This window comes from Loxodonta africana, chromosome 10 (assembly GCF_030014295.1).
Source record: "Loxodonta africana isolate mLoxAfr1 chromosome 10, mLoxAfr1.hap2, whole genome shotgun sequence".
In the NCBI taxonomy this organism is placed as follows: domain Eukaryota; kingdom Metazoa; phylum Chordata; class Mammalia; order Proboscidea; family Elephantidae; genus Loxodonta; species Loxodonta africana.
Window position 1 is genome coordinate 116,963,223 of NC_087351.1, and position 27,365 is coordinate 116,990,587.

The 27,365-nt window shown below is 41.3% G+C and overlaps 1 protein-coding gene across 5 annotated transcripts in view; it reads left to right on the forward strand.

Moving 5' to 3' along the window:
* ATG2B (autophagy related 2B) overlaps positions 1 to 27,365 on the forward strand; it is an 83,634-nt gene that overhangs the window by 236 nt on the left and 56,033 nt on the right. For 3 of the 5 annotated variants that reach the window (XM_064293008.1, XM_003408870.4, XM_064293011.1), the window contains exons 2-7: positions 9,992 to 10,154; positions 12,710 to 12,862; positions 13,319 to 13,421; positions 15,303 to 15,465; positions 16,432 to 16,611; positions 19,521 to 19,617. In XM_064293008.1, coding sequence (XP_064149078.1) covers positions 9,992 to 10,154; positions 12,710 to 12,862; positions 13,319 to 13,421; positions 15,303 to 15,465; positions 16,432 to 16,611; positions 19,521 to 19,617 — 859 coding nt within the window. The other 2 variants (XM_064293009.1, XM_064293010.1) reach the window with 2 other exon arrangements.

Genomic DNA, 27,365 nt, shown 5'->3' on the forward strand with positions numbered 1-27,365 from the left:
TGCCGGGGGCGAGCCTGGCGCGACAGGTCCCCGGGGCCGGAGGAGCCTCCCCGCCTCGCTCCCCGCGCCTTAAGCGAATGTCCTCCAAGATTGGTGACGTTCAATCCCGCCCCGGGAACTGTCTGGATCCGAGTGTGGCAGGGCGCAGAGAAACGCTCGGAGGTGTTGTTCGCCTGTTCCAGAAACTTACCCTAGGTGACGGAGCCCACACTGGAGGGATCATAGTTGAGGCGGTGTTTTGGGGTACACGAAGCAGGATGAAAAGGTCGGTCGGAGGAGGTGACCAGTCCTGCCCCGGGGCATGTGAGGGGCTGCAGGGTTCAATGGCAGACAAACGCCGTTTCCTGGGATGACATTCCAGAAAGATCACAGACGAGGAGAACCTTGGGAAGTGTCGGAATCCCCCATTGTTTATTTATAATTTTTGGGGTTGTCTACCTGCTCGTCGCGGTCTCGACACAGCGTTCTCCGTCTGGGAGAAAGTTAAGCGAGGGCCATCCCTGCGGGTTTACCTGCTTTTGCTTGATGATACGTTTACAAGGCCAGTTTGTGTTCGCCAAGCCCGTAAATGGTGTAGCCCCAGTAGTGCCGTTTGGCTTTGCCTCTTTGCTTCAAGTGACAGCGTTAGAGCAGGTGTTGCAAAAGCGCTGAGGCTGCCATTTTCAGACATTTTAAAACCTGTTTACTATGTGTCACCCAGCAGTTCTGAGTTCACTTCTTGTATCTCACAGGTGCTTCATGTCACCACGCAGGGCACCTGGGCTTATTTACGCGTTCAGTGGAGAGTATTTTACTTAGAGTATATTCCTCCTTGGGCTTGACGAGGGGGAAGAGGCAGCTCCCCTCCCCCCGGCCCTGTATATCCTGCGCTAGAGTTTGCGGCTTACCGTTTGGATTGGATATACCATTCTATAGTTTTAATATTCAAAAAGCATTTCTACATGTGGCTTAGCATTTAGGAAAATCATAAACATAGGTGACTTTCCTGTGATTGTTGTGCAAAACCAAAGAAACCTTTTTTCCTAATTTAAGCTGTATGAATTTCTTTTTGCTTTTATGTGAAAGTATTTTAACAGAATAATAACTTCCTTAGTCATAGAAACCTGAAAAGCTCAACTTACAGTAATACCTTATTGTGACCCTAATATTAATTTGTGTTGGAGAGTATGACTAAGCATACAGTTTTATCACTAATTAATGACTTAAGGAGCCCCGGTGGTGCAGTGGTTAAGAGCTCAGCTGCTAACTAAAAGGTCAGCAATTTGAATCCACCACCCACTCCTTGGAGACCCTATGGGCAGTTCTACTCTGTCCTGTGGTGTGGCTCTGAGTCAGAATTGACTCCACGGCAACGGGCTAAATGACTTACACTAGGGAGATTCCACAAGATGTGGAGAGAACCAAAGTTTGAGAAGCAGAAAGACCCAGTCTGACAACTGCAGAGTAGCCCGGCTGCCACACTGCACGGTGGGACACTGGACACAGTAATTCGCCTTGTTCCGTAGACAGTGAGTGTACAGTCCATGCCAGGCACTGTCAGTTACTGTATTGCTGTTATTCTCACCAGAAGATAGAGATTCTGAGGGGTTTCTTTGAATTCAAGGCCCTGTGATTCTATACTTTTGGTGCAGTTGGGAACAGACTCTTGAAGGAGATCTTTTGTGGGTCAAGAGATGATGTATCATTCTTTAATGACTTTTCACACTAACCCTAGAGAGTGAGTATTATTATTTTCATTCTGCAGATGGAGTTACATAATTTGTCCCAAGTCACACAGATAGGAGTGTGAGAATTCAGACCCGTCTGGCTCTAAGCCCATACTTTCTTCATTACATCAAATGGCACTAAGCGTCAGGGGGAGGGAAATGAATGTTTATTGAGCATTTATAGGACAGAGGAGAACTGCCCCGTGGGGTTTCCAAGGAGCCGCTGGTGGATCTGAACTCCTAACTTTTTGGTTAGCAGCTGAGCTCTTAATCGTTGCACCAGGACTCCAGGCACTATGCTAGGTACTTTCATTTGTGTGGTTTTAGGAAATTACAGGTGTGATATCTGAATTTTGTAGTTTAACTTCAAGATCAGCGGCAAAATAATTTATGGCAAGGCTTCATCTGAGAATTATATTTTGTTCTGCTCCTGAGGAGGGGGGGTTTACGCCCAACCAAAATGATGATGTCAAATAAAGCGAGACGTACTGGGCATTCGGTAAGTGTTTCCTTTTGTGAATTAACTAAAGTCTGTTATTGCTGCTGACCCACAGGAGAAAAATGTGGCAGTCTGCTTTCGTAAAGATTTACACCTTTGGAAACCCTATGGAGCAGTCCTACTCTGTCCTGTAGGGTTGCTATGAGTTGGAATTGACTCTATGGGTAAGGGTTTTTAGTTATTGATGACTAAAATCTTGGTATAATACTTAGATAAAGCTATTCAAAGGACGATTCTAAATTCAGTTAATCTTGACACTTGGTTTTAATGACTTTCATATTTGAAAAGAGATAGCTCACAAAGACCCATAGATCCAAAGGGAAGAACTGCATCGTTGGTGTGTTTCTGTTTTTTCAGTTCCCATCCCTCAATTAGGCAGAGGGTTGTCTCGAAATTGACTGGTACATTCCCTTCTTCCCTGATCTCAACCAGCTATTCTTGCTAACTAATTGGAAGGCGTTGCATTTTTATTTATATAAAACACAAGGCTTAAAACCCATTTTTTCAGACTCTTTGTTCAGAAGACTTTTAGATTGGTTGGGTTATTCTTTCCATGTTTTCAAAACTTTTATAACCTGTGTAGGTAATTACTTTTTTTAAAAAAAGATTTTTTTAATAGACAATATTTTTAATAAACATTGTTTTCAGCAACACAATCATGTAACAATGGAAACCTTTCCAAATATCATTTTTTAAAGTGTCCTCTCTGTACTACAAATTGCCTTTGAAAAGCCGTTACTTTCTCACTCATTATTAAAACATTATTTTGAAAAGAGCATATTTTATTTTATGGGAAATAACTGCTAGGTAGCATATCTACTGATGCCCACCTGTCATCGCAGAAATGGGTGACATACTCAGAATTCTTCCCTTTATGTGAAAGAAAACTGATTAACATCTTTCAATTCAACTCTTGGATACTTGACCATAGCAAAACCAGTAAATGTCTGTCATGGCCACTTCCTGTCTCTTTATAAAGAAGCTATTGTTTCAAGACCTATTTTTATGGAATGTATGCTGAAGTAACACTCATTGTGCTGAACATACAACCAAGGGTGACACTGTTAGCTCTTCTTCATTGTGGAACAGCTAGCTAGTCTCCTTGTTGTACCAGTCTGGGTCAAGGTGCCAGTGCCCATCTGTATATTAAGTATTAGTACAGCTTCTAATATAAAATATGAAAAGCTTTATCTAGAATTTCTAATTTTCTTCTCTCATCCCTGAGGATCAACTGTCATACCTCGGGGATTCTTACCCCCCACTTTGGAGACCACTACCTTAAACACCCCCCACGCATCTGTCTGTTTGTTGTGCCGTAGGGGCCTCTGTGTTGCTGTGATGCTGGAGGCTATGCCACTGGTATTCAAATACCAGCAGGGTCACCCATGGTGGATAGGTTTCAGCTGGGCTTCCAGACTAAGACAGACTTGGAAGAAGGACCTGACAGTCTACTTCTGGAAATCAACAAAAATGAAATGGAACACATAAAGATCAATATCGTAGGCATTAGTGAGCTGAAATGGACTGGTATCTGTCATTTCAAATCAGACAACCTATGGTCTACTATGCTGGGAACGACAACTTGAAGAGGAATGGTGTTGCATTCGTCATCAAGAAGAACATTTCAAGATCTATCCTGAAGTACAGTGCTGTCAGTGATAGGATATCCATATGCCTACAAGGAAGACCAGTTAATATGACTATCATTCAAATTTATGCATCAACCACTAAGGCCAAAGATGAAGAAATTGAAGATTTTTACCAACTTCTGCAGTCTGAAATTGATCGAACATGCAATAAGGATGCATTGATAATTACTGGAGATTGGAATGCGAATATTGGAAACAAAGAAGGATCGGTAGTTGGAAAATATGGCCTTGGTGATAGAAACGATGCCAGAGATCGTATGATTGAATTTTGCAAGACCTACGACTTCTTCATTGCAGATACCTTTTCTCACCAACATAAACGGCAACCATACACATGGATTTCTCCGGATGGAATACACAAGAATCAAATCAACTACATCTATGGAAAGAGACAGTGGAAAAGCTCAATATCATCAGTCAGAACAAGGCCAGGGCCCAACTGTGGATCAGACCATCAATTACTTCTATGCAAGTTCAAGCTGAAACTGAAGAAAATTAGAACAAGTTCACAAGACTACGACCTTGAGTATATCCCCCCTAAATTTAGAGACCATCTCAAGAGCAGGGAAACCCTAGTGGTGTAGTGGTTGAGTGCTACGGCTGCGAACCAAAGGGTCGGCAGTTCGAATCCGCCAGGCGCTCCTTGGAAACTCTATGGGGCAGCTCTACTCTGTCCTGTGGGGTCGCTATGAGTCGGAATCCACTTGATGGCACTGGGTTTGGTTTTGGTTTTCTCAAGAATAGATTTGACTCACTGAACACTAATGACCAAAGACCAGACAAGTTGTGGAATGACATCAAGGGCATCATACTTGAAGAAAGCAAGAGGTCATTGAAAAGACAGGAAGGAAAGAAAAGACCAAGATGGGTGTCGGAGGACACTCTGAAACTTGCTCTCGAATGTCAAGCAGCTAAAGCAAAAGGAAGAATTGATGGAGTAAAAGAACCAAACAGAAGATTTCAAAGGGCCTCTCAAGAAGACAAAGTAAAGTATTATAATGACATGTGCAAAGAGCTGGAGATGGAAAGCCAAAAGGGAAGAACACGCTCGGCGTTTCTCAAGCTGAAAGAACTGAAGAAAAAATTCAAGCCTTGAATTGCAATAGTGAAGGATTCTATGGGGAAAATAATCAACAACACAGGAAGCATCAAAAGAAGATGGAAGGAATACACAGTCATTATACCAAAAAGAATTAGTCGATATTCAACCATTTCAAGAGGTGGCATATGATCAGGAACCGGTGGTACTGAAGGAAGAAGTCCAAGCTGCTCTGAAGGCATTGTCGAAAAACAAGGCACCAGGAATTGTTGGAATATCAATTGAGATGTTTCAACAAACAGGTGCAGCGCGGGAGGTGCTCATTCATCTGTGGCAAGAAATATGGAAGACAGCTTCCTGGCCAACCGACTGGAAGGGGTCCATATTTATGCCTATTCCCAAGAAAGGTGATCCAACTGAATGTGGAAATTATAGAACAATATCATTAATATCACATGCAAGCAAAATTTTGCTGAAGATCATTCAAAAACGGCTGCAGCAGTATATCGACAGGGAACTGCCAGAAATTCAGGCCGGTTTCAGACGAGGACGTGGAACCAGGGATATCATTGCTGATGTCAGATGGATCCTGGCTGAAAGCAGAGAATACCAGAAGGATGTTTACCTGTGTTTTATTGACTATGCAAAGACATTCGACTGTGTGGATCATAACAAATTATGGATAACATTGCGAAGAATGGGAATTCCAGAACACTTAGTTGGGCTCATGAGGAACCTTTACGTAGATCAAGAGGCAGTTGTTTGGACAGAACAAGGGGATACTGATTGGTTTAAAGTCAGGAAACATGTGCGTCAGGGTTGTATTCTTCCTCTTTTTTTGTCACCATACCTATTCAATCTGTATGCTGAGCAAATAATCCGAGAAGTTGGACTATATGAAGAAGAACGGGGCATCAGGATTGGAGGAAGACTCATTAACAACCTGCATTATGCAGATGACACAACCTTGCCTGCTGAAAATGAAGAGGACTTGAAGCACTTACTGATGAAGATCAAAGACCACAGCCTTCAGTATGGATTGCACCTCAACATAAAGAAAACAAAAATCCTTACAACTGGACCAATGAGCAACATCATGATAAACAGAGAAAAGATTGAAGCCGTCAACAATTTCATTTTACTTGGATCCACAATCAACACCCCATGGAGGCAGCAGTCAAGAAATCAAAAGACGCGTTGCATTGGGTAAATCTTCTGCAAAGGACCTCTTTAAAGTGTTGAAGAGCAAAGATGTCACCCTGAAGACTAAGGTGTGCCTGACCCAAGCCTGGATATGTTCAGTCGGATCATGTGCATGTGAAAGCTGGACAATGAATAATGAAGACTGCAGAAGAACTGATGCCTTTGAATTGTGGTGTTGGCGAAGAATATTGAATATACCATGGACTGCCAAAAGAACGAACAAATCCGTCTTAGAAGAAGTACAACCAGAATGCTCCTTAGTAGCAAGGATGGCGAGACTGCGTCTTACATACTTTGGACATGTTGTCAGGAGGAATCAGTCCCTGGAGAAGGACATCACGCTGGGCAGAGTACAGGGTCAGCGGTAAGGAGGAAGACCCTCAGCGAGGTGGATTGATGCAGTGGCTGCAACAGTGAGCTCAAGCATAACAAGGATTGTGAGGATGGCTCAGGACTGGGCAGTGCTTCGTTCTGTTGTGCACGGGGTCGCTATGAGTTGGAACCGACCAGATGGCACCTAACAACAACAAATGCTTAAGTATTTTATTAAAAACATGTATGTAGTGAAATTGACTATATTTAAAATCTGCCAGTTCATTGTTAGGCTTTTTTGTATTAAGTGAGTATTTTCTACTATAACATTTTAATTTTTAAATGATTTTTTTTTCTTTCTTTTAGTCATTCTCTTAGTTGTTCTAGGGCTTAGCGTATATATCTTAATTTATCAGAATCTCCTTCAGATACCAAAACCAAACCCAGTGCCGTCGAGTTGATTCATAGCCATTAGGCTTTAAATGTTCTTTTCTCTGGATCAAGTTGTTATTATAATTCTTGTAAGTGTGCAGTTGATCAAAACAATATAAATATATATTTTGATAATTACTAAGCATAATAACTATTAGAAATGTTTTTAATGATATGGCTGGTTGTCCCCCCCCCCCCCGCCCTTAGCTCATGTATCCATGGATGAATGTATTTACAGCTAGAATTCAGCAGGGCTCAGCTTACATTTCATTCTAAGTTTTAAAAGCAGATAGATACTTGAGAAATACTGATGCGGTAGATGAGAATTGAGGGGGTTTTGCTATGGCAATATCACTTAGTTCTCTGAACTTTGAGTGTCAGGCCAAAAATAATGCGTAAGGTAGGGAAAGACCAGAGGGCATACTGCTGGCGCTGCCTGGAGGTTTTTATACCCTGTTGTTGGGTGTCGTCGAGTCAATTTTCGACTCACAGCAACCCCATGTGACAGAGTAAAACTGCCCCGTAGGGTTTTCTGGGCTCTAATCTTTACAGAAACAGATTGCCAGGTCTTTCTCCCTTGGAACTGCTGGGTGGGCTCTAACCACCAACCTTTTGGTTAGCTACTCAGTGTTAATTGTTGCACCACCAGGGCTCCGTTATTACACCCTGGGCATTCGTAAGGGGAGATTCAGGAAGGAAGAAAGATATGCCTTTTTTGGCTAAGTAGAAGAAGGGAGATTGTGCAAGGGAGTATGGGAAAGGAGAACCAGCCTGTTGCCTTACTGTAAGTGCTCCTGACAACCAGAAAGCTCAGCTTCAGCAAAGAAGGTATTTGGAGATCGAGGATCTGGACATCTGTACCTCAGGACTACCCACGCCCGTGTACTCCTTAGGAAGTTTTTAGAATGACACAAACTCCAGCTGGAAGAAAGCCCCTTTAAAGTAGTAATTTCCGGTGATAAAAGGTGAGCCAGTACAAATCTCAGTGTTCGGTGCTCAGGTGTAGACAAAGACCTACAGTACCACCTGGTGCAGCGTAGCCCGTAGAAAGGACCTTCAGACTAAGTGGCACGTGATAAGTATTTGTTATTTCAATTTAAAAAGTACACGGTTTATCTGTCTGCAAAAAGGCATGGAACTGTTTTATTTGCATCAGTCAGTTCTCCCCTCCTCCTGCTGCAGCCCGGGTTGCCCTACTGCTCCACTGGAGTGCCTCTCAGTGGAATCACCCGTACCCCAACTATCACTACATCCAGTGGACATTTAAAAATCTTCTGTTTCATATTATCTTTCCCTGATTTTCTGGGACATGAGGCTCCCTTGATTTTCCTTCTACTTCTCTGCCTGCTTTTTTCATAGTTTCCTTTGCTGGCTCCTTTTTCTCAACCTCATTTCTTAATCTTGGTGTTTATCAGGCTTCTGCTCTAGGCCTCTCTTTTACTCCACGTAAGTCCCCAAGGCTGTCTCTCCCAACCTCGTGGCTTCAGTTACCCTCCATCTAAGGCCCATCTGTATCCCTAGACCAGAACAGCCACCTCCTGGCCACCTCTGCCTGGATGTCCCCTCAAGTGCATGCTTTGGAACAGAGCTCCTCTTTGTCCCCCTAAACTGCTTCTCTAGACTTATCTGTCTCAGTAAATGACACCACTCTCCTCACCTGGTTGCCATTCTTCATTCTGTTTTTTCTTTATACTTTGTCTTAGTCATCTAGTGCTGCCGTAACAGAAATACCACAAGTGGATGACTTTAACGAAGAGAAGTTTATTCTCTCACAGTCCAGTAGGCTAGAAGTCTGCATTCGGAGCATCAGCTCCAGGGGAAGGCTTTCTCTCTCTGTCAGCTCTGGAGGAAGGTCCTTGCCATCGATCTTTACTTGGTCTGGGAGCATCTCAGTGCAGGAACCTCAGGTCTAAAGGTTGCGCTCTGGTCCTGGCACTTCTTTCTTGGTGGTATGAAGTCTCCCTGTCTGTCCGCTCGCTTCTCTCTTTTGTATCGCAAAAGAGATTGACTTAAAACACTGTCTAATCTTGTCAATCTCATCGATATAACTGCTGCTAATCCATCTTAGTGATAGGATTTAGAACACATAGGAAAATCTCGTCAAATGACGGAATGGTGGACAATCACGCAATACTGGGAATCATGGCCTAGCCAAGTTGACAGATATTTTGGAGGGACACAATTCAATCCACAACGCACTTCATGACGCCAATTGATTCTTCTACTTCCTAAATATTTTACAAAGATCTGTCTACTACTAACTGTCCCCAGTGCTGTTATCCTTGTCCAAACCAATTTCCCCAGATTTGATTATCCATGACAGCTTTCCCACCTTGAGCTTTGCTTTTTCCTAGTACGTGTACTGTGTGGCATCGGGAGCTTTCCACCGAGTGCAAACCTCAGCATGGCTCCCTGGCTTGAAACCTTTCAATGCTTCCCATTGCCTGAAGATAAATTTCTGACTCTCTTAACATGAATTAGGAGCCCTGGTAGTCCAGTGGTTAAGTGCCCAGCAGCTAACCAAGAGGCCGGCTTTCACTGTTCACGGGACAAAGATGTAACAGTCTGCCCCCTGAAAGATTACAGCCTTGGGAACTGTGTGGACAGTTCCTCGCCGCCCTAGAGTGGCTATGAGTCAAAGTTGACTCAATGGCAGTGGGTTTAGTTTTTGGTTTCGTGGCTGGATCTCACTTACCCTGGTCCCTGTAGCCTTATCTCTGACCTCTGTCACACCACACTAAAGCCGTAGGACCTTTTCTTTTTTAATGTTCTTTTATCTCAAGTACCCACACCTGTACTCTGACTCTGCTTTCTTTGAGTCCTTCCACATGCTATTACCTCTTAGCCTGGTTAACTACTGATCAGCCTCTGGTCTGAGCTTAAAATCATACTTCCTCAGGAGGCCTGTTTGGAATCTCCACGTTCGGGTCTATGAGGTGCTCAGAGTTCAGTGTACTCCCGTGTCATACAATTCATCACACCTTTGTTACGGAGCTCTTTCCTGGCATACTGCCTGGTAAGCTTAGTGGTCTCTGCTTTCTTTATCCCTGGTGTTGACACATGTATGGGCCTAATCACCATCCTTGCATAGGTTAATAACTTTGGGTTCTCACTGTGTGATTTCAATGTGAGCTCGGTTTTTTCTCTTCAGTGTCTCAACGAGATCCTGGAGTCAGCGGATGCGCCGTTGGAAGCCACTGAAGGATTCATCCAGTCCATCTCCCTGTCGGTCCCGTGGGGCTCCTTGTTGCAGGACAACTGCGCCCTGGAAGTGAGAGGCTTAGAAATGGTCTTCCGACCTAGACCTCGCCTAGGTGGGTGTGTTACATGGTCGTGTTGTATTTGTTCCTACTTTCATTCTCCTGAAACTGGGAAAGTGACACACTTGCATTTACTTCCGTATTTGACTGATTGCATTGTATTTCTGAGATTTTCAACTGATAAAATATTAGGACTTGGGCCTGTATAGGGTGTGTGTAATTATACCATCAGAGTTGTTTCTTTCCCTATCTACTTGTGGGAGCTTAAGCGTACAGATTATTTGGTTTACTCGGTTATTAGTTACCTATTATCTAAAGTGACTTGTGTTTTAAAGATTCAAAGCCTGGTGCCAGAATGCAAGGGGGCGCTTAAGTACGGGCAGAAACGTGTTGAAAGGGCGCAGGAGTAGGCTTGAAGAGGCTCCCGTTGGCCAAACGTGGGGCAATTTAAGCATCAGAAAGAATAATGGCAGTAACAGACTATATCACATCAGAACAAGCCCCCAAGTCCATGCTGATACAACTAAGTAAGTGTACAAGGGGGTGGGGAAACGAGAGTGCTCCTCATCCCAGTAGAATACCTACTGGTGAAAGCAGAAGGAACGATAGAACTAGGAAAGTACCATGTTTCAGCCACCATAGTAAAAAGTGACACAGGCAAGGAGCCTCAGTGGATGCTAATACCATTTGGTGAAAGGCTCCCGAGGAGCATAATATTTTAGACGACATCCAAGTTTCTCTCATCAATCACTTATTATTTACAAAGGGGGGAAAAATGCCTCCTTTACAGTAGAGAAATTTGGCAGTCACCACCAAACATAGCCTCATCAGCTGGTCAAGCCGACATCGTGTGTCTCCTGACCTGAGACGCTGCAAATGATACAATGCCACGTCTGCACAGTCCTGCCAAAAGTGCATAATTGGAATCAGATCATGAGAGAGCAGTCGGCAGATACAAAATAGGGGAATTCTACAAACTCACGGCTCGTCCTCTACACTAGTCATGGCAGCGGCAGTGTCGTGGCAGATAAAGACGGGCTGAGGGCCGTTCCGGATTCTCAGGGACCCAGAGAAGTACCAAGTGCAGTGCCAAGAGCCCATGTGCACAGTTACGTGCCTGTGGGCTTGTGTGTGTTTGCTGTGAAGGGTACTGTCGTGGCAACTAGAGAAATTTGGAATGGGACTGTATATAAGATACTATTATCACGTCAGTATTAAGTTTCCTGGGCGTGATAATGGTATAGAGCTTATGCGAGACAGTGTTCTTGTTTTTAGGAGTTAACGTGCTAAAGTATTATTTCTGGGTGAGTGTCATGATTTCTACAACTTACGTTCAGATGGTTCAGCAAAAGTGTGTGTGTGTGTGTGTGTGTGTGTGTGTAGGATCCTGGTGAATCTAGATGAAGTGTACGTAGGTGTTCATTATACCATTCTTTCATCTCTTCTGTAGAACTGAGTATTTTCAAAAGAACACCTTTGCGGGGAAAAGCTTTAAAGTGGTAGTGAGTCATTGTTCACAAGTGTATATATGCGGTAGCTTTAATTATGTATATAATGTTTTGTGGTTTGTTTGTCAAACATGTTTATAGTGCGTGTTGTGTGCCAGACACTGTTTTCAGTCCTTTACAAGTGTTGACTCACCCAGTCCTCACAATGGCCCTTTGAAGTAGATACTGATTTTCTGTCTGCATTTGACATGATAGGAAACTGAACACTGGTAGGTTTAATAACTTGCCCAGAGTCATAGCTACTTGAGTGGGAAAGATGGGATCTGAACAGTCTCATTCTAGAGTCTGTGTTCCTAATCATGAAGCTATCCTGCCTCTCAGATTTCCTCCTGTGGAGTGTGCGTGTATTTTATAAACTAGCAAAATTATGATGGCAAATCATTTTACATTCCAAACTTAAATTATTTTTTCCAATGACAAGTAATATTTGTAAAGATATACTTGAAGAATTATTATTACAATTGCTACCTGACACTCCAAAATTAAAATTATGTTTAGTAGACTTACAGTGACCTGTACAGTATTTTGAAATCGCTGATCTGTGCGTGGATGTCCTTGTTACTGATCTGGTAGTTAGTTAAGGAGAATGTTCTATCTTCTAACCGCGATGAGTAAATAACAATACGTAAGCCTGGTGATGCAGTGGTAGGTGCTACAGCTGCTAACCAAAAGGTCGGCAGTTCAAATCCAGCAGGTCCTCCTTGGAAACTCTATGGGACAGTTCTGCCCTGTCCTATGGGGTCGCCATGAGTTGGAATCAGCTCAACGGAAACCATTTTTACCCCGCTATGGAAGGTCAGACTTTTAAAATATTTCCCGCTTGCTTTGTCAGTATTCCATTAAAGAGTTTTTAAATTCCATTTTGGAGGGAATAATTCTATTAAATCTCTTCCACTATGTTTTGAATAATGTAAGGAGGTGTGGTGGATTTAATATTTAAATCTCATTAGTAATTTCTAAAATATTGTGTCCCTTAGTAACACCAGGATGTTAATTTCACTGACAGATTAAGAGTTTATTATTTGAAATGTGTTCTTTTAAGAAATGTCTTTGTTGTAACTCTGAAAAGTTATTCAGGATCAACCTATTTATTTTCTGCAGCATCTGGTTCTGAGCCTATGTACTGGTCAAGTTTTATGACCAGCAGTATGCAATTGGCAAAGGAGTGTCTTAGCCAGAAACTAACAGATGAGCAAGGAGAAGGAACCCAGCCTTTTGAAGGACTTGAAAAGTTTGCTGAAACCATTGAAACAGGTTTGATATTATTGAGCATTTTCAAAAATTTTAGATTTGCTAGTACCTTTACTTAGTCACCCTTGTATAAGGCAGATCCGTCCGAGTGATTTTTAAAACGAGTACTATTCTTACTTGGAACCTTGGAATTCAGGTTAAATTTAAACATCGTATTCAATTTAACTGCATATTGTTGTTGTTTATTTGTTTGGTACCCTAGTTTCTCCTGCTTTATTTTATCATGCTTGCATAATGAAGGGATTAAAATTCATAGACAGTGTTAGCCATGAGGCAGGAGCTCAGTAAATGCGAGATATTTATTATTGAACTCAGGATTTGGGGGTTTTATGGGAAAGAAATTCAGCTTTCTTTTTTTCTAAGTTCTTATCAAACTAATTTAGTGTTTATTCCTTTAGTTAGAAGTGTTTATTCAATATATGTATGGTGACTGTGTTGACTGTGACCTGTTTGCCTTAGTACTAAGAAGAGTAGAAGTCACTTTTATAGACACTGTTTTGAGAATTGAACACATACCAGAAAATTCCAAAACTGGAACCGCACTTGAAATTCGGGTGGAAAGGTAAGACTTCTTCTATCTGAAAACAAATGACTATTCTTTTCTTTTGTAAATAATAAAATCTAACTGTTACATTGGATTTTAGGGTGCTTTTGGAGATTAGAGGTGATGTTATTAAATTAATTTCAGAGTAAAGTACTACTTTCCAAATTATGTTCCAATCCCATTATTGGAAACTTAGAAGTGCCAGTTGGGGTGTAATTAAGAATTTACTATGTTCAATTCAAAGCACATAATCTTTCTTAGTTACTGTCAATTCAAAACAAAAATATTTGAGTGCCACTAAACTTAAGACTCTCCTTGTCCGCGGCCATCTGAGGTACTCCACTGGTCTCACCCCTTTGGGAGCAAGGGAGAAGGAAGAAAACCAAAGACACAGGGGAAAGATTAGTCCAAATGACTAATGGACCACAACTATCACAGCCTCCAGCAGACTGAGTCCAGCACAACTAGATGGTGCCCGGCTACCAACACTGACTGCTCTAACAGGGATCACAATAGTGGGTCCTGGACAGAGATGGAGAAAAATGTAGAACAAAATTCTAACTCACACACACACACAAAAAGACCAGACTTACTAACCTGACAGAGACTGGAGAAACCCAGAGAGTATGGCCTCTGGACACCTTTTTATCTCAGTAATGAAGTCACTCCTGAGGTTCACCCTTCAGCCAAAGATTAGACAGGCCTATAAAATAAAACGAGACTAAATGGGCACTCCAGCCCAGGGGCAAGGACGAGAAGGCAGGAGGGACAGGAAAGCTGGTAATAGGGAACCCAAGGTCGAGAAAGGGAGTGTTGACATGTCGTGACATTGGTAACCAATGTCATAAACCAGTATGTGTACAAACTGTTCAATGAGAAGCTAGTTTGTTCTATAAACCTTCATCTAAAGTACAATTAAAAAAAAAAAAATTAAGGCTGTCCTGTTGGAGAGTTTCAATATTCAGGCATCTTTCCTTAATATGAGAGGCTTGTTTGCTTTCTGTGCATAATCTAAGTGTTGCTTTAGTGAGAAAGGCTAAAACACTGTTTTTTTTGAGGATTTTGTGAGGGTATTTTAAGGTCAATGTGTGCAATAAGTGATTTTCTTAAAAAGACATAAACACTTTGTTTTAGTTTTCTGCATATGTCCCTTTGGAGCGCCCATAGATGTCTCTAAAGCAGAGATTAATTTACACACGCACACATGCGTGTTGACGGGTGATAGTAACTGTTCACCTGGGTCCCTGGGCCGCGTGAATTGCCTGCAGAAATAGGCAGAGTGCAGCATGTTCACCGAGCACCAAAGACACTTCGTGTGGGTATCTACTGGGGACCTTTTCCACATCTTAAGCAGATAAGTTTTGAAACATAAATTGGTTTCTGTCTTTTTTAAGAAAACTTCCTATTAGTGAAACAATTATTGACAGATTTTTGAAATGGGGTGCATTACTTTAAATGGTGTATAAGAATATCTGAAGTCTCATTAGCCAGAGCCACGTTCTGTATTTTGTTTAAGATGAAAAGTAGGCATAAGAATACAGGAAATGTCATTCATGGCAGGCTTGAGACTTGGGGCCATATGCCACCACGCTGTTACCAGGAGATGTGTCGTGAGGGTGCTTACTTGTTTTTCTTGAAGCTTACTTTAGGAAGTTATTAATTTTCCCCAAACTGGAGAACTGATAAAGTTATCTTTTGGTGGGGGGGGGGTTAAGGTTTCTTCATGAAAACAGCTCCTGTAGTAAGCCATGGTAATCCTGACCCACATTCTGAGTGTGTTCTAAGGACGCTAACATGGACAAATCCCTGTAATTTAAAGGGCTGTGTGTGTGTTTTATAATCGCGGGTAAGTTTTCCTCGGAGTTTTACGCAGTTGCCTTTCCGTTGTTTCATTTTCAGAACCGCGTACTGCGATGAAGCTGCTGACGACGCCTCAGGTGTCAACGTGCACCAGCCCACAGCTTTTGCTCACAAGTTACTTCAGCTCTCTGGGGTGGCTCTCTTCTGGGATGAGTTTCCTGCATCAGCTAAATCTTCCCCAGTGTGTTCAACTGCACCCGTGGTGAGAAAAATAAACAAAAACTCCTAAAAATTAAATCATAGATTCTTAAAAAGGTAAATGAGGGCCATTCACTTTCGCTAAGATACAGAATATGAGTGCATCTGCTTGGGAAGTTAACACAAAATTCAGCAATGGGGACATGCATTTCAGAGATTTTAAAACACTTATTTTTCCAATTAATGCCTTTCCTACCAGTTTGCTGTGTATTAATTTGATAGAGAAACCTTGGGTTCTATGTCTTGAGGGAAAATGGTCTGTTAGTACCTGATGTCCTCTTACGGAAATACAGCTGAAGAGGTGGAACGGTGCGGACACTCACCTTTACCTGGGTAACATGTTGCTGGAAGTGTAGCCGGCAAATCACATCTTACAAAAGCCTTATGATTAAGGGAGTCTGGTAATCACTTCTAAGAGCACAGAATCCTTCTATAAATCAGTTACTCCTTCATTTACCTTTCACGTTATTTCACAAATCAGGCTTTCTTAATTGTAGAATGTCTATCAAGTGTTCTTATTGCTGTAACTGCAACAAATGTTATGCTTTGTTCACAAAGTCCTCTTCCATGGTTTGCCTTCCTTACAATATACTATACTAACATAAGGAGCCCTGGTGGTGCGGTGGTTAAAGCGATCGACTGCTAACCGGGAGGTAGGTAGTTCAGAACTGCCAGCTGCTCTGCAGGAGAAAGATGTAGCAGTCCGCTTCTGTAGAGATTTACAGCCTTGGAAACCCTATGGGGTCACTATGAGTCAGAATCGACTTGACGGCAGTGGGTTTTTTGGTTTATACTAATATACTACTGTGTTTCGTGCTGTTGATAAGATAACATACAGTTTATCCATTGTAATATAATTCAATTTTATATGTTCTATGTTTTAGTATCCTTAAGTTGACATTTCTATTTTGCATTTAGGTTTATTTACATTAAGTATTTTAAATACTTTTCTCTTGTTGCATTATCGTAGGAAACTGAGCCAAAGCTGTCGCCTAGCTGGAACCCTAAAATTGTTTATGAGCCACACCCACAACTAACTAGAAATTTACCAGAGGTAGCACCATCTGACCCTGTGCAGATTGGAGGGTTAATGGGTAGGCTGGAGTTAAGTCTCACGCTGAAACAGAATGAAGTACTTCCTGGAGCAAAGGTCAGTATTCATTTTATTTTCTAAAGTTAAAGCCAGAGTAAGAGTTCAAGTACTCTTGAGTCTATGCAGTGACCCGGTGATTGTTTGCTGTGGATTTTCCCATAACTAGGGGACCTGCTGTCCCTGAGTCAGTGTTTTCACCCCAGCTGGTACTTCTGTCCTCAGGTTAGATCAGTCATGTAGGGACAGCCTTTGCCAGATTGCTGTAGCTCAGGTGTGAGAGCCGCCTCCTGCATCCCCTCACCTCTGTCCCTGCAATTCCAAGTCAGGGAGCCCTCCATTGTGTCAGGCAGGACTTCATTAGTTCAGATAGCTAGGAACTCACTGGATAATCTCTAATGTCGTAAAGTAGGAAGTTTAAAGGCAAAGAGATTTGAAAAGCAAGAAGATGACTGTAAGGATGTTTAACTATATAAATGTTAAATTATTTACCCTTGTGTGTTTTGAATGGAATGATAATTTTAATAGTTGCACAATATTTATGAAAAGAAATTGATTTTTTATGATGTCCCATAGCTTTTTTTTTCTTTTTTTGCTGTTTTCAGTGAAAGTTTACATAGTAGTTCAGGTTCCCATTCAACAGTTTCTAAACAAATTGTTCAGTGACTTTGGTTGTATTCTTCACAATGTGTGAGCCTTCTCGGTATTTCCGTTTTGGTTGTTCCATTTCCATTAACCTAGTTTCCCGGCCCTCCCATAGCTTTTTGAAGATAGTGTATCAACATAAAGACAACTGTGCTTGTTTCTTAGGAAACAATTTTGAACGCTCTGTTGGAGGATCAGTAAGCTGGCATTTATTTCGTCAGTCACGATTGTGTTAGTCAAGTGCAGTTTTCTTACACTGAAAACTATCTGTTTGAATAAACCATCAGGGTTTATTCATTTGTTTATTTATGAATCTACCTAGCTGTGTATGTTTGAGTGACTACTACATGCCAGGCCCTGTACAAGTTCTTGGGACTGATACAGAGATGAGTGGAATCCAATCTTTTGCTTTAAAAAATACACAATAAGGGACATAGAGTTGCTATGGGAACAGGGAGGGGGTGCCCCTAAACAGTCACGAGCAAACATAAAAGCTTTGCAGAGGATGGACGGTCCCTGGAAACCCTTCCTTGGACTAGGCCTGGCTGGCGTTGGAGCAGGAGAAGGTTGATTAGGAGGACGACGTCCCTATTACTGTTCCCCCTCTCCTTGTTCCTCTCTGTCCTACTTCAGAGGGCATGAAGGCCTCTGCATAGATGAACGTGACGGGGTCGTTAGTAGAGCAGGGAGCCGTAGGTCCACGGGGACACCACAGCTGTGGTACCGTCCCTGGGAAACGGAAGACATTCCTAGCTTTGGAGAACGCATCTGCTGTTCATTTAAGAGGGAAGACCCGTAGCGATGGCTTCGATGGTTCCAATTGGGTTAATTGTAGAGAGCTCTCAACATTCGTGTGTTTGATCTTTGTGCGCTTGTGTATGGATTGGTATAAAGGCCTTTTACGTGCTGTTTCTGGGCTTCTGTGTATTACCTGACAAATGAACATCTCAGACTTGTGGATGGTGGCATTGTCTGCCAGCCAGCGTTTAATGTTTGGAGATACTGCTGTTCTCGCTTGTACAGCAATTTTTGTGTAATAACTTGAGTATTCGAGCGCATTTTGTTTTTATTTCATAGAAATGAGTGCTAAATGGAAAAGAACGGTTCTGGATATTAGCACTGAGAAACAGGTCTCATAGACTTGTTCCAGTATAGACAAAGATGGATTAATTCGGGGGGCTCAGAATGTCAGATCTTTAGCCTCTTTTCCATGTTCATTAGACTTAAGTCTCTCAACTGTGGATGCAAAGTGTTATGAAAGATTTTATGTTTTCTTTTTAGTTCCCTAAAATAGTATTCCCTTTGAGTGGTGTGTAAGTCTGGTGTTCCACATATTCACTTTTAGCACGTTTTCAGGAATGCATTGTATATGTAAACACAGGACTGCCTCTGTTTACTTCAGAGATACTTTGTTTCAGTTGCTGTGTTACATTGAGTTTGAAATGTATTTTAGTTGCTATGTTCTTTTATATTTCCGAAAGAGTTATATACTTTGTTCTCTGTATGCCAAACTCAGAATGTACTTACAATGAAACGTTTCTGTGAAAATTAGAAATAAATAGAGTCAGCTCTTGATCCATCCACTTTAAGGGAGGTCAGAGATTGTGCTTTCAATACTAGGAAATTAAACCATTTTGTAAATACAGCATATAATCAGAAACACGTTTTCCCACTGTCCCCAGCCTTAACGTAATGGCCTGGGATGTTAGCAGCCAGTGAGGAGCCCCCCTAAATAAGCCATCCATGGACAGAAGAGGGAGCCAGGCCATGGAAGAAGTGAGGGCCGCCCATCTGGGCCTGCCCAGGTTCAAATCCCGGCTCCCGATCATGGCCCTGTCCAAATCACTTGATCTTTATGAACCTGTCTCCTCTTCTATAAAACAGGGACACTGATAAGAATTGCGTAGATGAAATATATGTAAACAACCCTGCAGAGTCCTCCAATTAAAAAAGAGTGATGATGATTATTATTATAATTAGAGAATGTATTATAGTCTTAGATCATGGGCATTTCTCAAAATCCCTGTGTAACTTATTTTGTGTTTTTAGCGTTCAAGGAATTTGTTTTTCCTCTGAGGAAGAAGCCATTTCTGATATAAATGTGTTTTATTAATTGAATTATTTTTAAATTGCAAAATAGCACATAGATAATAGGAGTCATGTTAGCACATTACAGCTAAAAGCAGGAGAAGGAAAAAATAAGGAACCTGAGACTAAAGAATCATAATTTTGTATCTCAGTGTATTAAAGTATACTGGAATTTATACTGTGATGAGGGTATGAAGGGTATTAATCCATAATAGTGTTTTTCTTTTTCTTTGAAGTTGGATGTTGATGGACGGATAGACTCTATTCACCTATTCCTGTCGCCAAGACAGGTACACTTGCTTTTGGACTTGCTAGCAGCCATTGCTGGACCAGGCAAGTATAACACTGTTATCATTATTATTTTTAATTCTTTACAACTTTTTTTTACTATGGTAAACATATATATAACAAAACATTTGCCATCTCAGTATTTTTGACACATACAATCCAGTGACATTGATTGTGTTTATCATGTTATACAGCTGTCACCACTACCTGTTTTCATATTTTTCCTTTACCCTCAACAGAAGGTCAGCGCCCCCTAAGGAACGACTTCCCCTTTCCCTGGTAACCACTAATCTGCTTTGGTTTATATGCATTTTGCCTAGTCTCCACATTTCACATAAGTGGGACCGTACGGCATTTGTCCTTTTGTGACTGACTTTATTTCACTCAGCAGGATGTTTTAAAGGTTAATTCGTGTTGTACTATGTATCAGGACTTCTTTCTCTCTGTGGCTGAGTAATATTCCATTGGGCATACCGTGCAGCACATTTTATTTATCCATTTATCTGTCGATGGACATTTAGATTATTTCTACCTGTCGGCTCTCGTGAATAATAGTGGTGCAGTGAACATCTGGTGCACAAGTATCTGTTTACGTTCCTGCTGTCATTTCTTTTGGGCATATACCTAGGAGTGGAATTGCTGGATCATATGGTAATTCTATGTTTAACTTTTTAAGGAACTGCCAAACTGTTATCCACAGCAGTTGTGCCATTTTACAATCCCACCGTCAGTGGTTCCAGTTTCTCTCCATTCTAGCCAATGCCTGTTGTTTTCCTGTTTTTAAAATCATAGCTGTCTTAGTGGGGGTGAAGTGAGACCTCATTATGGTTTTGATTTGCATGCCCCTAATGCATCTTTCCATGTGCTTATTGGCCGTTTGTATTTCTTTTTTTTCCTAAAATGTCTGTGCAAGTCCTTTGCCCATTTTTTGATTGGGTTGTCTTTCTGTTGTTATCAGAGTTCCTTTATATGTTCTAGATATTAACCCTTCTTAGACACATGGTGTATTAAGTTTGAGGGAATTTGGGGCTGATCAAGAAAAAGATACGGCCATAGAGAAGGAGATAGAGTTGCACAACAGCTATTTATGGGGGTCTAGACCACAGGCAGGGGGCAGCCCCCACAGCAAGAGGTCTGCCTGAGGCAAGCACCGCAGGGAGCCCCCAGAAGGGGAAAAGGGCTTGAGAAACCCAGGAAGAGGAAGTAGGCGGTGGGTGGGGGGAGGTGATTCCCTAGGTGATTCCCCCTCGTAGCGAGGTAGGGAGTCTCTGGGCCAGAGAGCTCTAAAAGCATCAATATCTTAGGGTCTTTGTAACCACAGAGTTGATCTCATCTTATCTGGGGTTAGCAGATGTTGGGTGCAGTTTGTGTAGTATGTAAAGCAGACAGGTCCTAAGTGGCTAAAAATCTGCTTATTTGGGCTATTTTTAAAACAACTGAATGTATACAGTTTTAAGCTTGGCTCCTGTGGGCCCTTTGGGCTAACGGGCCTCACCTTGCTATGAAGACGTAAACAACCTGGGACCAATACAGAGGCCTTTTTTTATTATTATTATTGTGCTTTAAGTGACAGTTTACAATTCAAGTCAGTTTCTCATACAAAAACTTATACACATATTGTTATGTGACCCTAGTTGCTCTCCCTACAATGTGGCAGCACACTGCAGGGGCCAGTTTTAACTCATTTGTACTTTGTTGATAAGATGCTTTGATAAATAAATGTTTTTCATTCTGATGAAGTCTCGTTTATCTATTTTGTCTTTTGTTTTTTTGTGCCTTCAGTGTCATGTCTAAGAATCCATTATTAAAAACTAGGTCTCAAAGCATTATCCCTATAGTTTCTTGTTGAGGGTTTCTATGGTTTTCGTTCTACATTTAGGTTTCAGATCCATTTTGAGTTCGTTTTCATGTATGGTATGAGGTGTGGGTCCAGGCCCATTCTTTTGTTTGTGGAAATCCATTTTTCCCAGCACCATTTATTAAACAGGCTGTTCTTTCCCCACTGAATGGACTTAGCACCTTTGTCAAAAATTAATTGACCTTAAACATGTGGGTTTATTTCCAGACTCTCAATTCTATTCCATTGGTCTGGATGTCTATTATACCAGTACCAGGCAATTTTGATTGTTGTAGCTTTGTTATATGTTTTGAGACTGGGAAGTGTGAGTACTCCTACTTTGTTCTTCTTTCTCAAGATTGCTTTGGCTATTTGTGGCCCCTTGCAGTTCCACATAAATTTGAGAATTGGCTTTTCCACTTCTGCAAAGAAGGCTGTTGGAATTTTCATGAGTATTACGTCAAATCTATAGGGTGCTTTAGGTAGTATTGACATTATAAAGTCTTCTGATCCATGAATATGATTTCTCCTTCCATTTATTTTATTTATTTATTTTTTTAAATTCCTTTCAATAATATTTTATAGTTTTCAGTGTATAAGTCTTTCACTTCCTTGGTTAAATTTATTCCTAGGTATTATGTTCTTTTAGATGTTATTGTAAATGGTAATGTTTCCTTAATTTCCTTTTCAAAATACTCATTGCTGACATGTGGAAACAAGACTAATTATTGTGTGTGGACCTTATATCTTGCAACTTTTTTTAATTTATTTATTAGCTCTAGTAGCTTTCTTGTGAATTCTTTCGGTTTTTCTATGTCTAGGATCATGTCATCTGCAGATAGAGAGTCTTACTTCTTCCTTCCCAAGTTGGATACCTCCCCCCCTCCCCCGGCATAATTGCTCTGGCTAGAACTTCCAGCACGATATTGAACAGCAGTGGTGAGAGCAGACATCCTTGTCTTGTCCAGATCTCAGGGGAAAGTACTCAGTCTTTCCCCACTGAGTATGATGTTACCTGTGGGTTTCTCATAAATGTGATTTATCAGACTAAGGAATTTCCCTTCTATTTCTAGCTTGTTGAGTGTTTTTTATCATGAGAGAGTGTTGAATTTTGTCAAATGCCTGTTTTGCATCAACTGAGGTGACTATATGGTTCTTTTCCTTTATTAATGTGGTGTACTACATTGAGTGATTTTCTAGGCTGAATCACCTTTGTGTTCCTGGGATAAATCCCGCTGGGTCATGGTGTGTAATTCTTGTAACATTGTAATGCCTCTGGGTTTAGTTTACTAAGACTTTGTGGAAGATTTTTGCATCTATATCCATAAGGGATACTGATCTGTAGTTTCTTGTCTTGCAGTTTGTCTATCTTTGGTATAGCAGTAATACTACCTCACAGAATGAGTTAGGAAGTAGTCCCTTCTGTTTTATCTTTTGGAAAAGTTTTAGATAGATTGGGGTCAGTTCTATAAATATTTGGTATAATTCTTCAGTGATGCCGTGTGGTCCAAGGCTTTTCTTTGTTGGGAGGTTTTTGATTGCTGATTCAGTCTCTTCATTTGTTGTTACGGCTTGAACTGTGTTCCTTCTCCCTCTACCCTCCCCAAATACGTTTACAGGGGTTACCCATTCTAACCCCTGTACTCGTGGATGTAGTCCTGTTTGGAAATACGGTTTCTTTGTTACGTCAGTTAGTCCAACCTGAGTAGTTGTGCCGTCGTTGCTGAGTGCTATGAAGTCAATTCTGATTCATAGTGACCCCACATGACAGAGTTGAACTTCCCTGTTGGTTTTTCTTGGCTGTAATCTTTACGGAAGCTAATTGCCAGATCTTTCTCCTGTGCACCCCCCCGGCTGGGTTTGAACCGTCAACCTTTTGGTTAACAGCCAGCCCCTTAACCGTCGTGCCACCAAAACACCTTTACCTGAGGAGGGTGGGTTCTAATCTAATGGCTCTGAATTATAAAAAGCACAGAATAGACACAGAGGTGCACACACACGGGGAAGACAGATGCCACGTGAGCATCACCTACAGCCAAGGGCCACCAGCAGACACCAGACATAGGAGAGAGGTTTACGGAAGGAATCGACTCAGCTGAGACCCTGATTTGGACTATGAGAAAGTATATTTCTATTCTTTATAGCCGCCCACTTGAGGTGTTTCTGACACGGCAACGCTTGGAAACTAGAGGCTCGTACGGGTTCGTTGACATCTTCTACTTACTCTTGAGTCAGTGGAGGAGGTTTATGTGTTTCCAGGAACTTGTCCGTTTCATCCAGGCTGTTGAATTTGTTGGCATACAATTATTCATAGTATCGTTTTATCCTTTTCATTTCTGTAGCGTTGGTTGTAATGTCCCCACTTTTATTTCTGATTTTAGGTTTTTATATCATTTTTTTTCTTTGTCAGTCCAGCTAAAATTTGCCGATTTTATCGATCTTTTCAAAAAACCAACTTCTGTTTTCATTGATTCTCTTTATTGTTTTCTGTTCTCCATTTCCTTTATTTCTGCTCTGATCTTTTTTATTTACTTTCTTCTGGTAGCTTTGGGCTTGGTTTGCTTTTCTTCTTCTAGTTCCTCAAGTTGTAAAGCTAGGTTATTGATTTGAGATCTTTCTTCTTTTTAAGTGTGGGTGCTTACTGCTATAAATTTCCCTTTGAGCACTCTTTTTGCCATGTTCCATAAGTTTTGGTATGTTGTGCTTTCGTTTTCATTTGACTCTAACTATTTTCTGATTTTGCTCTTCATTTTTTTAACAGTGTGTTTTTTAATTTCCACCTATTTGTGCATTTTCCAGTTTTCCTTCTGTAATTAAGTTCTAATTCCACCCTATTGTGGTTTGAGAAGATGCTTTGTGTGATTTCAGTCTTTTTAATTTATTGAGACTAGCTTTGTGACCTACTATATGGCCTAGCCTGGAGAACGACCTATGTGCACTGGAGAAGAATGTATATTGCCCTGTTACTGGATGGAGTGTTTGTCTTAGGCTGGATTCTCTAAGAAGCAAAGCCAGTAAAGCATATAAATATATATATGTAGAGATTTATATCAAAGAAATGGCTCACACAGTTGTAGAGGCTGGAACATCCCAAGTCTGTGGGTCAGGATAGAGGCTTCTCCTGATTCACATAGCTGCAAGGGCTGGCAAACCCAAGGTCAGTATGTCAGACATTAGGGCTGTTACTCACAGGCTGTGAAGATGGATGAATCCCAAGATCGGCAGGCAAGACTGCGGGTAAGCTGCTAGCTCGCCTCAAGAACCAGAGATCAGACAAACAGGAGCCTGCTGCAGGATCCAGCGTGAGCAAAAAGCCCACAAGCCTTGCCGGAATGTCCACTCATGTTTGATGCAGACCACGTGCCCAAGGAAACTCTCTTTCAGCTGACCGGCTACTCACAGCAGATCCCATCATGGAGGTGATCACAACATCATACTACTGCCAAACCACTGAGAATCATGGCCGAGCCGTGTTGACACACACCCTTAACCATTACATTGTTCTACATATTACCTGTGTCTGCAAGGTCTAATTGCTTATAGTGTCGTTCAGGTCCTCTGTTTACTTATTGATCTTTCTGGATTTTTTCCCAGTATTGAGAGTGGTTTATTGAAGTCTACAATGATTATTGTAATGCTATTCCTCCTTTCAAATCTATCAATGTTTGCTTTATATATTTGGGGGCTCTGACATTAGGTGTATATATATTTACAATTGTTATATCTTCTGGATGAGTTGACTCTTTTATCATTGTATACTATCTTCCTTTGTCTCTTATAACAGATTTTGACTTAAACACTTTTTTGTCTGCTCTTAAAATCATCACTCCAGCTCTCTTTTGGTTACTATTTGCATGAAATATATTTTTCCATCCTTTTGCTTTCAAATTATTTGTGTCCTAGGGCCTAAGAGGCATCTTTTGTAAACCGCATATAGTTGGATCTTTTTTTTTAAATCCATTCTGCCACTCTGTCTTTTGATTAGAATGGTTAGTCTGTTTACATCATTCATGGTAATTACCGATAAGGAAGAACTTACTTCTCTCATTTTATTTTTGTGTGTCTTATACATTCATTGCCCCTCATTTCATCCAATACTGCCAAATTTGGTGCTTTGTTGATTTTTTGTAGTGGACCGTTTTGATTTCTTTCTCCTTTTGTATGTGTTTTTAAGATATTTTCTTTGTGGTTATCATGAGGATTACATTCAGGAGCCTAAATTTTTATAACCTGGTCTAAATTGATACCAGCTTAACTTCAGTAACATACAATAACTATTCCTACACTGTTTCTCCCCCCTTTTTGTGTTGTTGTTATCAGCTGTTACATCTTTATATATCATGTGCCTTGTAACATAAACTTCTATTTGTTCTGCATTTGTTATAAAGAATGAAGGACGTGACAACTAGAATTAACTACCAAAACCAAACCCACTGCCGTCCAGTCGATTCTGACTTATTGCAACCCTATAGGACAGAGTAGAACTGCCCCATAGCGTTTCTAAGACTGTATTCTTTACAGAAGCAGACTGCCATATCTTTCTCCCATGGAGCAGCTGGTAGGTTCAGACCACTGACCTTTCAGTTAGCAGCTGAGCACTGCACCACCAGGGCTCCTACGACTAGAATTAGCAACCAAAAGTACTTTAAAACTTGCCCTTCTACTTGCCCATCAATTACATTTAATGGAGACCTTTTTTTCTACGTACAGCTTTGAGTTTCTTTCGAGTGTCCTTTCTTTCCCATCTAAAGGACTCCTGTTAGTGTTTCTTGCAGGGCAGGTCAAGTGATTATGAGCTTTCTCCGATTGTACACCCTGAAGAGTCCCCTAGTGAGAGCTGTCCTGTTTATTTTGGAGCCAGAGATCAGGCCCTTCCGAGTGCACAGGAGAGCCGCACAGGAGAGCCGTGCGATGGCTGGAGGGGCGGCTGCCATCACTGCGCTGGGAGGGAGGAGAGTGGGACAGCAAGGAAGCGCTTTTCCTACCGTACGAGATTCGTCCTTGTCTTGATTCAGTTTGTGGGTCCTTGCCTCAGTCCTTTGCCGGTCCTTGCTGCAGTCCTTTGCCCACCTTGTCAGAGCTGTCACTGGGCTAAGTAGGCTTCTAGTTGCTTTTCTTGGCATTTGTGTGGGGAGAGCCAGGATCTTAAACCTGTTCACCCTGCCATCTTCCCAGAATTGTCTTTAAAACGGTTTTTTATCCAAAAAAGTAACATACATATAAGCAAGCCTGTTATTTTCAAGTGTGTGAAATTAATAAAGATGTACGGTAGGTCCCTGGGTTACAAACATGCAACTTACAGACAACTTGAACTTGTCCTCTAATGTTGTATAAATTTGCCCTCACTGTGAAACAATTGAACCAACCGCTACTTGGGACACATTCTTCATCACCATCACCTTCACTCGCTGCACTTGCAGCTTTTAAATTGCTGGAAAGGCTTCCAGCCTTTTCTTGCACTAAAGTAAGGCTAAACAAGAACGTATGTGCCTCTTCTGACTTACCTACAAATTCTTAAAGTCACATTTAGGAACGAGTCTCGTTCATAACCCGGGAATTGCCTGTGTTGTAAGTAAGAATCCTAAACGGTTAAATTTGACTGGGTCTTCTGAACCGTGGCACAAATTAGCCTTCAGTGCTGTGTTAATTTGTGTCACTTTCTTGACTTTTAAAAAATGTTCTGATGTACTTCTGTGGCTGGGGAAAATACTTCATATGATTGAGAAAGCTTGATTCTTGAACACAATAAGTAACACGCATTTTAATGCATTTTTAATGACTCATCAGAGATAAGATTTTATGATTCTTGTCCAGTTGCTTAAAGCTTGGATCTGATTAACATTAAGTGGTGGTTTTGCACCAACTGGTGCTCAGTTGCCATTGCTGTAGGGTAAATGGATTTTTTTTTTTTTTTTTTAGGGGAGAGAACTGATTAAGTAACTCCAAATTTAATTGC